Below are 15,912 nucleotides of genomic sequence, written 5' to 3'. Positions count from 1 at the left end.
AAAACAAAAATCCAAATAGCCCTGCTATTTATCCTCCCAGTTTGTTCTTTACATTTGAATGATTTGCCCACTGAACTGAAGGGAACAACGTGTACTTACAGGGAATCTTTCAAACAAGCCATTGCTGATGTGCTTATTTGGCACTTGTGCACACGCGGGTCTAAGCAGCCAAGCAATGGCTATCATCAGGTTAGCAACTTGACATTTGTTAATTACCTCAGCAGCTAACAGGCACATAAAATACTCAAACTACTCCTAAGGTTACAGCAAAGCAAGACAAATTGCTGCTTGAGAAGGTGTTCTTTATTACTTCACTGTTATGGAACAACACACCAATGGAAGAAAATGGCGTTGGAATGAGAATGCACACGGCAAGAGCGTGTATTGTGCGCACAGCTCCATCTCCACCACACTATCTTAGCCCCAAACCAGCAGTCCTAGCACTGCCCATTGATGACACAGGCTGGGATCACTGAGAGGAGAGGTGGCAAAGCAACACTCTGCTTTGCTTCTGTTTTGCACGCCTCAAGCATGCTTCCTTACCAAACCACTGCCAGCTTTTCTGAAGCCAAGAAGGAAGTGCCACACACCTGTATCGAAAAATATTCCACTGTATTTATTTAGTTTTTAAACAAATGTACAGCTCAAGTAACTGCAACAAACAGCACACAAACAATAGCAAAACTGGGGAGAAAACCTTCACCGTAAACAAGATGTGTTGGAGACCACAACACACACAGACACTTTGCATGCTGAAACACAAGCTCAGGAAGTGCACCCATCCATTGGGAAGTGTGTAAAATTGCTATCATACAGAAAACAAAGGATTACCCCAAATATTTCTCTGTCGATATAAACCATGCTCTGTATTTAAGCTCTTCATTCAGCCTAGAACTTCCAAGTCTGTTTTTACCCCCTCATTTTCCTTAAGGGATTTCTGTTTTGTTTTCCAAACAAACACACTTTGGATTTACTATAAACATCAGAACAAAGCCAAAAGAACTCAGGGTAAAGTACCAAGGATTATCTTCCTAGACTGATATACCGAAAGCCACAAACCTTGACGTTATGTTATGATTACTGATACTGAAATCATACATTTGTTTGTCTAGCGATCTAAAATGAGCAACATTTGAGATGAGGTAGATGTGAGAAATCATTATCTCATGAACATTGCATGGCAGCAGGAATTAAGTTGATGAACGATATTAATAACTTTCAACCCATGCTATTCTTTTGCCTCTGGAATACCAAACAGTGCTGCTAGCTGACTCCGTATAACCTGAGTGTCATTCTATCGCACTGAAATCCCTGAGACATCTTGTATTGTCTCATCAACCAATTACATATATATATATATTTAGCATGCTTGTAAGTAGAAGACTTAAGGTAGTATGAGATCTGTAAGTTCTGCTGAACTTCTTCCCTTTCCACCACCAGCAGCTGGAGGTAGGCAGGAGATGTTGAAAGGAACTGCATATCTGAGTGATTCAGCGGGGGCTGGGAACTACCAAGGGGGAGAAAATACATGGGAGGGTAAAGGATGTACTTTTATAGCCCTGTTAGTGCTACTTCTTGTAGAATAGTATCCAAAAAAAAAAAAAAAAAAGTATTTCATTTCAAGATTTTGATAGAATTGAGCTTGAGGATAGGGCTGGATTTTAAAACATCAGTGGTTTCTGAAAAAGCTCCTAGTAAACCTCTGGAGATCTCCTCCCAGTCAGCTACAAGGGTCTCAACAACCCACACACCCACACTGTGATGCTGAGGGAAGAGCAAGAAGCCCCTCAGCCCCCCCACAGCCCCTTTCTCCCCACATCTCTCTGCTTCCAGCACAAACCATGCACTGCTATCAGCTGCCTTGCAGCACAGCTCACAATCTAAATGCTCAAAAACTCAGTGCAGAGAAACATCACAGTTGTGCCAGAAAACTTCTGCTGGGCTCTTCTGGGGTAAAGTAACCTCAAAATAAAACCACGTGAAGAAAAAAAAAAAAAAAAATAAATAAAATTAATTCATGATTTTTCATTCCAAATTTCATTCATGAATTTTTGCTTTGAAGTCAAATAAGCACCTTTTAAAAAGCTGCAAAGTCTCAACTGGAATCCAAATGTCATCGTATGGTCGAAGCAGATGATCTTAGTGGTCATTTCTAACCTTAACAATCCTATGATCGCTACTGAAACAACAAAGTTTGGCCCCCAAGAAAGCAGGCCAAGGCTGCCATCATCTCCTTCCCCAAATCCGACAGCACAGCAGTACAGGCAAATCTTGAAGTCTCTGTCTTCAGTCTCTGTGGTTTAGGATTTATGCATCCACCTTGGAAATTCTGCTGGAAAAACTCCCCGTGATTCAGCTTCTATAGTCATTCGGCCAATATGGCCAGAGCAGGATGACCGCTTGGTGACAGTCACCAGCCACTGCACAACAGAGGTAAAGATAATGGTTATCACTTAAAAAGTTTACTTAACACTCAAAGTTCAAGAAGGCCTTGTATCTAAGGCACTTGAATGGACAAAAAAGTCAAAGCGATTCTTCTGTGCTAACAGTCTGGATACCAGCTGGAAAGTAAGGAGGCTTTTCGCACGTATCTGAAGAAAAAAAGCAACTATCATGCTGGGTTTATTCAACCCACGGCTGAAGAACAGCTAGGGATGATCAGTCCACAGATGTCCCCTGGAGACCCTGTGCCCAGGGCACCCAAACAGCCACTGCTCTGCATCCCATCTGTTGGCAGCTCCGTGTGCAGCACAACAGTGACTCACCTGCTGTAAACACGCCCTGCCTCACCTGCTGAGGAACAAAGCCAAACACTTCAGAGAACTCACAGCACGTGAGGTTCCAAAACCAAACAGAACCTGATAAAAAGAAGCCAGCATTTACAAACTACTGCGTGGCACAAACACAGGTGCAGATGTGAAGTAATGGGGCAGAGAATGTTGGAGACTGAACAAGAAATGCTGCAATGCAGTCAGGAGAAATTTATGTACACGTCCATCTCCAAGGATCCAAGATGAATTTTGTTAGCAGAGATGGAAGAACGGCCAACATCGGTGATGCATCTTCTGAGCATCAAAGAGATAAGGCTCAGGAAGGACTCCATAATGTAGGAGTTGGTGAATGGTCTGCAGGCCTTTTCACATCCACACTGTCACCTGAGTTAAAGGAGCAACTCTTGAAGTCTTCCCTTCTCCTCTACTGTGAAAACAGTTTATCGGGGTTCTTTTTCAGAATTAGAGGATTCAGGAGCTTCTATTAAAATTAAAGAATGAATTTCTTCTTCCTTGATTAACTTGTCATAACCATTCATACTGTCCTCCTTCGCACAGCTCTGGAAGAGAAGAGTAACGTTTTAAGCAGTGTTTTTTATATTCATTGTGAGAATTGTTTTTTTCAGCCCCCCAGAAAACAGACCAGTTTCACAACATAAAGCTTTGGGTAACTGCTTCCATACAGCTTTCCATTGCAATTACTTGGCCTTACATATATCAAGTAACAACTGGATGTTGCGTTGAGTGACATGGTTTAGTGGGAGCTATTGGTAATAGGTGAACGGTTGGACTGGATGATTTTTTAGGTCTTTTCCAACCTTGGTGATTCTTTGATTCTATGAAGTTGGTTTTGAGATAGATGGTATCAAAAAAGAAAAGTGGAAGCTTACAGATTCCAGCTCCATAGATAAGCTCACCAAATAGCTTTGTACCAACCTGGGGATCCTCATTCTGCTCCCCAAACATGCGCTTCAGGATTTCCCGAGGGTCTGGGATTGGTGGAAGAATTAATATCTTAAGCCTTTAGAAAATGAAGAAGAAAAACTTCAGATTAATTAGTTACAAAAGAAAAAAATCACCATTTCAAAGTCATGCTTGGGTACAGAGAAGAAAATGTGTGAGGTCAGCTTTGATACCACCAGCTCACATTTAGCTTCTGCACAACTGCAGCCCCATTCTTTAATTCCATTGTATGTACACTTCATATGTACTACTTTTGAATTTGGACTTCACAGCTTAAGAAGAGAGGATGTGACAACCCTACAACAAGAATCTAACCATAAGCAATGTAACCAAAGGGAAAACAGAGCACCTATTTGGCCTACTAATCTAATTCCAATGGAGGAGGCACAGTGGTGCTGCTATTTGTGCTATTTAATGCATGCTACTTTTGAAATGTGTCACATCATGAGTAATTAACTGTAAGACGGATGCATTTCAGTGTAAATCAAAGACCAGTCAGAAGTAATGGACCGTAAATAAAGCAATAGAATTATTTACCTTTTAAGGTAAACAAGTAGGATTATTGTGGACACTGTCACTATTAATGGAATGGTGATTATTAAAATAAAATTGAATGCAGAGTTTGGATTCTCACCTGGAAGACAAAAATAGTTGAAGGTTAGGGATGTTTTGGGAGGTTTTTCTGGAAAAACACGACAATGAATAAATTAAGTCTAATTAACTCACAGAGAGTTTTTCAAACACAATAATACTTAGACATGCAAGGACCCATTTTTTCAAAATATGATACTGTAATGTAGATACAGCTGGCAAGAAAATGAGAAACAGAGACTCAGAGCTGAAGAAATGACAGCACTTGAAAGAGCCGTACAGTCACCTAGATGGATGGCAACCCATAACGCAGAAGCATGAGCAATAACAGAATTCCCTTGATCTTTCTTCATGCAAAGTTAAATACCTACGTAGGAGGATGACCCAGCCATTAACTCATCAGGCAAGGTGTGAGATTCCTAACAGATAAACTCAAATTCAAGGAAGAATTGTTCTCACCAATGCTCTTTTCTTCGCTCCATTCACTGTAGAACTTGCTGCTGTAGCATTCGACCCTTGGCTGTGCTCTCACTTGGAAGGTGTACTTGCTATTAGGATCAACACTAGGGATTGACGTAGAATTAAACTTAACCTAGCATAAAAGGGAAAGGTAATTTGCTTTGTATGATTACCAATATAGTTTTGTTTCTTAAGAAAAACAACAACAACTACCACTCAATTTCCTTCTTGCAGTATTATAATACAAATGTTTTGATGGAAGATCTTTCCATATGAATATTGAACTTCATAGAAAAGGACACAATAGCATCTAACCAGCAAAGAGTGCCTGAACAGAGATTCCAAAGCTAAGATTTAAGCTGACTCACTGCTGTATCTATCATACAGCATTTGGCAAAAAATGATTCAAACTAAGACTTAGTGTCTGGCATGGTGCATTTTATTTATTTATTTTTGGCAAAACATCCACAATTTGCACTGCCTGACCCACAGGGCAACAGTGTTGATTTAACTTTGACCATGAAAAACTCTTCTGCCATGTCTCTGTAAAGAGCTGGGCTCGAACTTCACATATTTTTGATAGAAGAGGCCAGTTCCCTGAGAATTGTTAACATAATTTGAGCTTGCTGAATTTTTTGTAGGACAAACAACGAGATGCTCTGCTGGACGAGACTGGCACCTTGCTTATGAATTTATCTTGTTGTTTACCATTATGATCAGACAGCACAGTCAGTCTGACTACACAGATTCAGGCATGAGTACATCCAGACACTGAAGTCAACGGTTTTTATATGTATGTCTAAATCAGTATATCTAAGACTGCACAACTCTTTTTCTACTCCCACCCTCTGCTGTCACTTTTAATCCCCCATGACTTTCTATACAAAGTTGTGTCTTCTTGGGTGCAATTAATTTTGCTTCACGGTACTTCACCCATGTCATCCAAGGACAAACAAGTCACTTGGCAGAGAGAAGGCCAATAGCAGGCAAGCTCAACGTCACCAGACCAAAGTTCCAGATCAAAGAGAAGAAAGTTTATGCACTGCAGTATATTTCCTGGTGAGCGTTGTCACTTAGTTGAATACACTGCTCTTTATCAGAGAGTTATTACAATTTATTGCTTAGTAATAGACAATGGCATGGATTTGGAAGACTACAATGGATCATGTTGTATAGATATTGCTACTGGAAAACTACCATATGGGGCAAAAATCTATCAAATCCACACAATCCTTTCAGCTAGTGCAACCAACCCATTCACGTGCAGTACGTACCATTACTCATTTCTAAACAACAAAGGATGAGTTACTATGATCATCACCACCAGTTATAGAAGGCACACTCCTGCCTATGGCAGTGGGTTGGAGCTGGATAATCTTTAAGGTCCTTTCCAACCTAAACTATTCTACGATTCTATGCACAAGGAAAAATACCAAACAACTGTTAGATGTAAGCAATGAAAACTTACTTGAATTGTCTGAGCAGTGGTCGAATCACCATTGTGATACCTCACTTCATAACTGAGGCAATTTGCTGGAATTGTACCCGATTCACTCCATTGCAGATGTATTCCATTGTTAACATATGATAGATTAACTATTGTTGGTGTGGCAGGTTTTACTGACATACAAAATAGAGATAAATAGAATTCATTAAAAACAATATTGCAATGGTTACAAACATGAACAGAAGTCCTACATTGCATAACGTTACACATATATCAGTTTAGCAACAGAAAGGGGAAAAAGCACCAACAAAAAATAAAGAAAGAATCAAAACAAAGAAAGAGTAAGAATAGAAAGGAGTGAAAACTCTTCCTGAGAACCAAACCGTATCTATATGATTTCTAAACCAAAGATCAGTAGAAGAAGGGAACATCTAATCATGCTATTTCTCAAACCACATTGACATACAGGCAAATTTCTTTTCCTCCACCATTTTTTCCCCACCCCCCTCTACGTGGCATTCAACTCACCAAGGGTGGTAGGATTTTCAGTCACACACACAGGCATAATATTTTCAGAGTCATCTCTAATCAGTATACTGATCGATGGGTACCTATTGGCAGCCCGAGGGAAGGTAAAATTGAAGGCACATTCAAAGCTTCCTTGGCTCACAGAATAATTTTTGCACTCCTTATGCCTTTCCAAACCATCAAACCTATAGGAATAATAATAAAAAAAATAGGTTCTAAAGAGAAGGGAGCAAGGGGCAAGCTTATTTATACATCTGTTGCAAATCCTAAGGGCAGATGCTAAGTTGTGATATAGGGTATTTTTGTTTAGCATTAATTGTATGTAAGAACCTTCCACTCATATCAAGCTTCAGGAAGCGTATTATTTTCATAAGGAGTGTCCAGCAGCTGAAAGAGAGACAGGTCACAGTGTTTTTATTGCCAGGCATCAGATTGATGAATGCTTTCAGATCGAGACCTTGTTTTCTCCATAGGAAAACAATTTCAAGGGAAAAAAAACAGAAGATTGTTTAGAAAGCAAACAAATCAAGATCATTTCCTGACAATGGTTTCACTTGTGATGAGGTGACTAATCTCCTTCCGCAGTGCAGGAAGGACTAGTCTCCTTCCACAGTAGGGTCGTTCTTGGTAGAGATGGACACATTTCACCTACTGCATGCATCTGCTTTCCAACACATATTCCCTTCCAGAAGCAGCGAGGAGATGACTGCCTTCTTCCTTGTGTCCCCAAGTTCCACTGAAAACATTCCAACAACTTTCCCTCTACAGTAAATGAAGGGAATGTTGTCAAACCAGCAACCTGGGCTTTGTTTAGGAGCACATTAGGAATGATGCTTCCCTGTCTCACACTGCCCTGCCAAAGGGCTGCCAAAGGCAGTACTGCCCATCCTATTTTCTGGTTCCCTCTTGTATCTGTTCTTCTTACCACTAATTTGGGTCTAGAAAGAAGATAAGCATTCAGAGCAGACAGCGCTATATAGGTGCATCAACCTGCTCTGGTAAGCCTCCATTTCAGCAACGACTGCAGTGCACTGACCCAATTTGTTTATTCTCAGCTAACATTATATCCATGGCATCCCACCAGCCCCTTCAGCCAAGTTTCTGACCGCACTCCAACCCCCCCCCTTTGGAACAAGAGTCTGTTTATGGCAGTCAGCTGGCAAGCACAGATGATGATAAAAAGATGCTCGTCATTGCTTGCAGCGTGAATCAGTTATTTATGACATATAAGATACAAACAGAACTACTCAATGTTAATGCTTCCATACCATTTTCCAGTGATTTAAGAGCTGACGTGCATCAGTGAGAGATTCTGACTTAAATCGCCCACGCTTATGGGGCTGCAAGGAGAGGAACTAACATACAGCTTCAGTGCAGTTCTTCTTTTTCCTCATTTGAATCCATTATTAGAAAAACAAAGAAATGGCAGTAAAAGGGCTTCAGAAACTGCAAATCCTTCACATAATAAACATGTCAATTCCCTGGACTCTGCATAGCAACTTCTGCAGCTTCCAGCAGCAGCTTTCTGTTGGACAGGACACCCTTGTACACAGTGCTTTCAGGATGTTTCAGAGTAACAGGAAATAAAATGCATTAAGCAGTGTAGAGCTACAGGTTAAAGCTAAAGCAGCTTTGGGTTGGTAATAAAAAGTTAATACGAACCAGTAGAATAAAGTGTAATTGGTATCACTACTTGCATTCTCTCCAGGATGCCACATACAAAGCATGTACTGCAGGTTGTGCCAGACACAGCTCAAGCCAACAGCAGCGGTACCTGGAACACCTGCAAGGAGAGTTTGAAAGTTTCATTTTACCAGCAAAGTCTTCTCACCGCTTTCCAAAAATCAAACATCCCCTTTTACGTAACTGAAAACATGCAGAAGGAAAGTAACATCCCAACTCGTGTTGCTCCAGCACAACACATCATCAGTTCCAGTCGTTCACTGACATCTTGCCAGGACAGATCCTGAATGTCATTGATTATAACAGCGATACTCAAAGTTTCCACCCCATGTAAATTACTACTCAGTTACCTGAGGTGATGAGTCAAGAAAATATTTTGTTTCTATTGAGCTACAGATACTTTAAAAAGGAATTAAATTACTCAATGGTTGTAGGCACAGTACTCAGCTTTATCATCGTTACTATGGACACTTACCTTAAAAACAGTCAATTATATTTACCTTTATTACTTTCTCATTATTCTGAATGGTTGGAATTGATAATCTTAGTGATCTCTTCCAACCTTAATTATTCTGTGATTATAGAAATACCTTTAGTTCCTAAATACAGACAAATGCAACGCTGGGATAAGTTGCAATTTCCATTGATTCCTCTAAACATCCAATCATAGAAATAAACTTAGATGTGAGTGACTAACAAGCAGGTTTAAGTCAATGTTAAGTTCCCTCTTATCTCACAGCCACAAGATGGCAGGTAGAAGATTAATGATGGCGATCACACCTTGAAAGCACATTTAAACATGAAGAACTTGTCCGTGAGACTTTAAGCATCAAAAGATGCCATTGTGTGCCATTCTGTTAAGCTCTGCCAACTGACCTCCCCTTTACCCCGCTATCTCTCTCAGACATATTTTGCTCTGATCTCTAAGATACTTTGTTCCAACAGCGCAGATAATGCTCCATCTCCTCACCCCAGAGACGCATGCCAGCCTCAGGCCTAGCTGTTCTGCGTTACCTTTTGGTGGAACAGAGGTCTCCACCCACTGGCTGTGATTGGTGGCATTACTGTTCTTGCATTCACTTCTCACTTTGAAACGCATCTCCTTATTCAAGACCGTATCAGTCACGCGAAAGAGACTCTTTCTCCACTCCTAGGTTTAGGTGGGGGGAAAAGAAAACCAGAACATTTGGAATATGGCTTCAAACACACAGAAATTAATAGTAATACTAACACACATTTCAGTCCATTAGAAAAAAAAAGCAGCTCAAAGCCCAGTGACACCAACGTCTGACCGCACATGGGAGGACTGATGTCACTCAGATGTTTGTTTTCCTTATCAGACACGCTCACAACTCAGCACAAGAGAATTCTGTGTGCTTGCTCATGTCTGTTGTAACAGGAGTAAGGAACACTACCACAGCGGGAGTAAGGGATTGAAGAGTTAACACAAGAGGAAAATAATCCGGTAATACATCTGCATGGACCTAACAGCAATTTCACTGCTGCTGTCCTTAATGTTTGTTAAGCCCTCCCACAAACCATTCCACTTGTAATCCAAGCAGGCTTCCAGTTACTAAAACCATTAAGGAAGTAAATATCTTCCTGCTGAGTTAGCAAGTTCAACTGACTCACAGAAAGGTCTGATGGCGATCATTAGAGGAGAGGGTGTCAGAAATGACATATAACCCTTTTAACAGCATCCAGCCATCCTCATCAGCTCATCTGTTTGTGAAACCACAGCCTTGCTCCAATCCCAGCACATGCTGGGGCTCTCAGACAGAACACAGCAGTCACAGTGCAAAGGCCATTAGGAATATGAACAACATCCGGGGATCAACAACAACGGACTACTTCATCCTTAGGGGTGTTGCATTCATTTGAACCATGCCCAGCACAGCAGCCCTGCTGGTCCCATGGTTGGTGTGCACTCCACACTTCAAATTCTGACTGTATGGAACTACTGATGGATGGAAAATTATCTTGATAGCTCTCCTACAGCTCCTTTGGTGTCACAGAAATACTTCTTGTCACTGTGATCAAAGAGTTGCTAATCTACACACCGAGAATCACAGCTGGGAGGACGCAAAACACCCAGCACAGAAAGAAAAGCAGAAGACACAAACAAACACCATTATGAAGAGAAAAAGATCTCTTTCATGCCGTCTTCATAACACAGTGCCCACGAGTAAATGCAATCATGGCACTGGGGCAGGGCAGGCACACACACACACACACACACTCACATTATTACTGCAGTACTTCTGTGCTATCAGGAGCATTTCCATTATCAGAGAGTGACAGATTCTTCTGTCTGCATATTCCACATGCTGGCATGACCCATTTTTGAGGTTTTGACCCCACGACAAGAATTAGAAGTTATATCACAACTGCCCTTCTTAACATGTCTACACATACACGAGAATACAACATATACAGACAAAGCTTTATCACAGTAACACGTTCACCAGAGCACAGCAGAACAGAAGGACCTGAGGAACTCACATTTTTGTGCTGAGAGACCTCATCGATCAGGATGTCACTGGAATATTCCAGGTCACAGCTACTGCTGATGTTCTCTGGGGGATTCCACGTCCAGTTCAAGGTGCAGATTTGGATAAAGGAATAGTTGAGGTTGGATGGAGGGGAAAGAGCTTTTTCTTCTAAAAAGAAAAGAGAAGTTACCGGTATAACAACCCCACCGCTCCACATTTCACCATTAGCAATGACACAATTGTAGCTCTTGAAAAGAAGACAGACAGCCTTATTTCCTAATTGCAACTGGATAAGCTACTGTCCACCAAAACACTTCCACCGTTCCCATTAACCAGGCCCACTGATTGCTTAAATTACTATAAGAAACACACAAAATATTATGAAGTAATTCCAAGGAAATCACAACATTCGGTGCCTGGAGCAAAGAAACCAATGTTTATAGGGAAAGATGAATCTCAGTGCCTGTGTTTCCCAGTTCTTTCCTGTAGTGAGTTCACACCACAAACACCAAATCTTTTGCAAATATATGTTGAGTCTGTGAAGCCATTAATACTTTATCCTACCCCCAGTGCAGCCATCAGTACAGGTTCAGAAAGAGCACCTGACAAAGAGACAAGCTGTCACCACTCGTAAGCAACAACTGTAGGCTAGAGCCACAGTTCAGCCCAATCTAATCAATCTAATCTGTTAGTCAAACAGAAAATAACCCACAGTACTTCTTCAATCACCCACAGTTAACACCCAGCTCTCACACAGTGAGCCAACTAAGCATGGAGAAGTAGTAATTTACCGCGGCTGCGCTTCAGTGGTAAATGCTTTTTGCCTCCTCCAAAGCACGGGAAAGCAGAGGAAAGTAGAGGAAAGTGACTCAGAGGTGCTGGGATGATCCCATTTGGGCCTCCAACCTTCCAGACCCTTGCACTGAGTCACTGCCTGCTAACAGCCTGTCAGAGCTCGAAGGTCAGATGGAGAAGGAAACAAGACAGAAAGTAGAAAACTGCCAAGGAAAACTAAAGTGTGGTGCATTCTAGAGAAAGCAGCTGGTAACTCCCTAAGAAACCCTCTGCAAGTTACTAAAAGATAGTTATTAAGAGGCTAAATGAGACAGGTTCTTGATTGCATTTAGGTCTCATTGCTACCTGCTGGCTGTGGAAGGAGTGTCCCTGCTACGCAGCAGCTCCACAAACACTTGAAACTGATACCAACTGGTGCTACGTGTCCCAAAACCCTCTCCAATATATGGGACAATGCGCGTGGAAGGGGAAAACAACGACATAGGTATGAGATCTCCCATCCAGTTGAATGCACAACCACATCTGCTTCTGCTAGCAGAAGGAAGGTGGTGAATGGAAAAGCAAAACGGGTCCTCCAGGAAGAATTCTGCAGCAAGTGTCTGCCATACCATTATCTTAAATGTCCTGAGAGCCATTTCTGCTGCAGCTCGAGGAAAACGCATCCAGCAGCCACAGGGCTTTTCGAATTTGCACAGCCAAGGGAAAAGCAGCAGCAGAGCTCAGACATTACCATTTGTGCATCCATATGTGTGACATTTCACATTCAGAACAAAAATGAGAAGAATCACCGGGATTTGCTGCCTTAGCCCAAACACTCCTGGTTTTTCTGAGCAGACAAAGCTTGTGGGATTGTTATTATTTCAAGCAGAATACGCAGCAATTCTGAATCACCAAACTTACAAAACAACTGTCTCGTTCTGGACCAGCAAACCAAGGCAGTGAGCCAGAACACCATCCCCATCACCTGCCCCACACCAGAATATATTTCCCTACTGCCTCTTCCGCAGCAAAACCCTTGCAAACAGCAGCAGGGCCTGAGCCTGTCAGCGCCAAGTGCTGCTTCATGGAGGCCCTTTAGATAACGCAAAGAAAACAAAACCTGCCTCCAAATATTTATTCAACACAACTACATGCTCTGAGCAATGTCCTTTCACGAGCTTTCTTTAAAATCACCCACAAAAGCCACGAGGCATTAAAAAAAATGTGAGTTTTCTCAGTGACCACCATTTAAAAGGTCTGGCGAGAATTCGTGACTGCCCGCTGTGAGAACTGGGAACACTCAGGGTTTATAAATACACAAAATGCATCGGCGTAAGAAACTTAAATCCAAAAAGCCTTAAATTGAAGCCAAAGCTTAAGAATTGCGTGGGTTCATTCAGCTAAAAGTTTGCTTTTATTTGAGCATCCAATCCAACATACATACATCTATATATAATATAGAGGCAATCTAACACTTTGTTATCCAAATCTCATCAGCGAAGCAATTTGGCAGGACACCACAATGGCCAAACACAAAACATATTAAAGACTGTGACTGTTTGGGGGTTGGATGAGGGTGATCTTTAAGGTCCCTTCCAACACAAACCATTCTATAGCTTTAGATTCAATCTTTAAAAGAGAAGGAAAAAAAAACCCAAACAGAGCAGTGACAGCTCCTAGTAGAGCACAACAGTAATGCAAACGGCAGAGCTGCAACAATCCTACACCAACAGCACCAAAACCTCACGACACGTTTGAAGAGCCAGAAGGTGGAAACATCAACGAACGTTTTGTATAAATTACTGTAAAAATATCGCAGAAAGAACAACAACTTCTCCTTGTCCTCCTTTATTACCTTAAGAAGCATTTCATGGTTATAAAGCGAATCGCAGCCGGTTATAAAGCAGCAATTCCCAAACGCTTACGGCCGTACGGGCCCATCAAGGCGAGCAAAGGGCTTCACCCCCTGCTTCTTAACACCCCCCGCTTCTTAAAACGCACCCTCACCGCTTTTCTGCTCGCCCTTCCAACAGTGAAGGAAGCCGAGATGCCGAGGGGCAGCTCAAGGCACCGCTGCCGCCCGGAGCGCAGCGCACATCGCGCTCTATTTGCGGGGATCCGCCGCAATGCCCGCACCACTTCGGCTCGGGTTTGTTACGGCAGCGACAGCCCCAGGAACCGCCGGGCTTAAAAGACAGCTACCAACAGTATCCGATGCTGCCCTGGAGGGAAAGAGATGTAGAACTCCGAGCATCTCCTTTCTCCGCTTCTGTAAGAGTAAGTGCCGATCCCGCTGAAGCTTATCCAGCCACGAAACGAAAGCATTTGATTTCGGTACACGAAGCGGGCTGTGCTAACCAGCCGTCCGTCGGTCCGTCCACCCGCAGCCCTTGGCTGGGAGCCGCTCCCCGCCGGCATCGATCCCGGTTCTCTGCCCGCCGCCCCCCGGCCCGGCCCCGCTCACCTGCAGCCGCCGCTGCCAGCGCCCAACACGCGGCGAAGAACAGCAGCCGACACCGCATCGGAGCCCCGAAGGAGCCGCCGCTCTCCATTTCTCCTCCTCCCCGTCCGTCCGAGCCGTGCCGCACGCTCCCACTTCCCGTCGCGGGGGCCGGGCCAGACGGGAAGAGCAGCTCCGCGGCCCGCCCAGGTAACCCGAGCCGAGGGGAGCGGCCTCGGAGGGCGGTGATGGCCAACACGGTCCCACCTGGGCGGCCCCTGGTCGTGCCTGCTGCCCGCTGGTACCTCATCCCCCTGCGCCCGCACTGTGGAGCCTTGCGGCAGCCCCGCACCTCTGTTGTGCCTCCCAGGGATCCTGTCCAGGCATCAACGCTGCCGTAAGCTCGGAAAGATTGCAGCTGGGGGAGTAAAAGTGCTTGTCCACAACTTGGCTCTGACCTCTATTGAAACGTGCCCAAGATGCTAACGTCGAAATACAGCATGTTAGTGAGTCCCCTGGTAGCTCTCGTGATGTTACACGCAGTTTTTCAGTTCCCCGCACAGCAGAACCCCTCGCTTCCAAATCCCTCCTGCAATTTCGTGCCATTGCTGTAGCTGCCATCTGTACTAAAAACGTGCGTTGCTCCCTTTTCCCACCCGCTACGCCAGCTCTTCCTTATGCAAACTTTCCCAAACTTCCTTTGCTCCAGAAGTTTTGCAATCAAGATTAAGGTCGCTTTTTGCTCTCTTTTATTGGTGTGACGTGGCTGTAGTTTTCCCAGTTTTCCACAGAGGTGGAAATACCCCGTAGTGACCTTTTGTTACATCCCAGGATAAGAAAACATTCAGGACAAGGCATTTGCCTCTGACCCTGTGTTGCTGTGATCAGCATTACTGCTCCTGGTTATCACCAGGACACAGATAGAAAATTGCATGGAACAGCGAGCAGACATTGGCTAAATTTCAAGGCAAACCGAAACCGATTAGCGAGGCTCGTTTGTTCCCACTCATCCCAACTGTTCGGTGTTCCCTCAGCAATTCGAGTTTTGCAAGAGTTCATCTGCTTTGCAGAGCTCCATTTAGAAAAAGGGAAGCGGATCTTTTTACGGTCGGGAGCGGAATGTCCTGTGCCACTGCTGTGATTTTTCTTTTCTGCCTGTTTGTTTGGATAGTCCTGGAAATAGTCCTGGTTTAGCAAGTTTCCTCACTGCTGCTAGAAAGCATCCACGGACCTACAGTTATAAACAAATGGAAATCACCACTTCACATTGCAGGACATGACGATACTGTCAGGCTGTAGAGCTGCCTGTAGCTGATGTGGACTATGGCTGCTGCGGATGATCTTTGCACAGCACGGCCGGTCAGACCCAGTGACCTCTCTCTTGCTTTCAGTTTCCTTCTCAGTGTTTTCTTTCCTTCCCTCTTTCTGTTTTGTCCACTCTATCTCCCAGGACACGGCACCAGGCACTCAGCCGGGGCTCAGCTCAGCCTGTTGGCTGCCTGCCTGCAGTCGGAGGCAGAAGCAATGTTTCTCCCTGCCCCAGCTCTTTCTGCTATGAGTTTTCCCATCCATGTCTCGGTGCAATTGGAGCTCCTGCTGAACGCTTTGATCCTCACCACCTCCCGGAGACTCCCTGTTTCCCAATCTCAGTGAGTCCCGTCCTGCATCTTGCTGTTGCAAGCCCCATGTTTCCTGATGTTCTGAGCTAATGAATCTGCATTATGGTGCCTGGACCTCATGCAGACACACCTGATGTATTTCTGA

The 15,912-nt window shown here is 43.6% G+C and overlaps 1 protein-coding gene across 1 annotated transcript; it reads right to left on the bottom strand.

The window, feature by feature from the left end:
• Positions 1–593: 593 nt before the first annotated feature.
• Positions 594–14,598, bottom strand: IL13RA1 (interleukin 13 receptor subunit alpha 1). The gene is made up of 10 exons (XM_015860421.3): positions 14,173–14,598; positions 10,945–11,102; positions 9,457–9,592; positions 8,422–8,542; positions 6,760–6,944; positions 6,253–6,404; positions 4,785–4,917; positions 4,272–4,368; positions 3,708–3,792; positions 594–3,331 (listed from the first exon to the last, which is right to left on the bottom strand). Exons 1-10 carry the CDS (start codon positions 14,456–14,458, stop codon positions 3,212–3,214), a joined length of 1,473 nt encoding a protein of 490 aa, XP_015715907.2. The 5' UTR covers positions 14,459–14,598; the 3' UTR covers positions 594–3,211.
• Positions 14,599–15,912: the final 1,314 nt, after the last annotated feature.

The sequence above is a fragment of the Coturnix japonica genome, chromosome 4 (genome assembly GCF_054131305.1).
Source record: "Coturnix japonica strain WE chromosome 4, WE-NBRP24, whole genome shotgun sequence".
NCBI lineage: Eukaryota > Metazoa > Chordata > Aves > Galliformes > Phasianidae > Coturnix > Coturnix japonica.
This window is presented reverse-complemented; position numbering and strand designations above follow the sequence as displayed.

Coding starts and splice junctions, on each gene's coding strand:
- IL13RA1 (XM_015860421.3), bottom strand. CDS start 14,458: ATGAGGTACCAGCGGGCAGCAGGCACGACCAGGGGCCGCCCAGGTGGG. Junction 6,405..6,759: donor TGAAAATCCTACCACCCTTG/GTGAGTTGAATG, acceptor TTTGTATGTCAG/TAAAACCTGCCACACCAACA. Junction 3,793..4,271: donor CTACTTGTTTACCTTAAAAG/GTAAATAATTCT, acceptor CATTTTCTAAAG/GCTTAAGATATTAATTCTTC.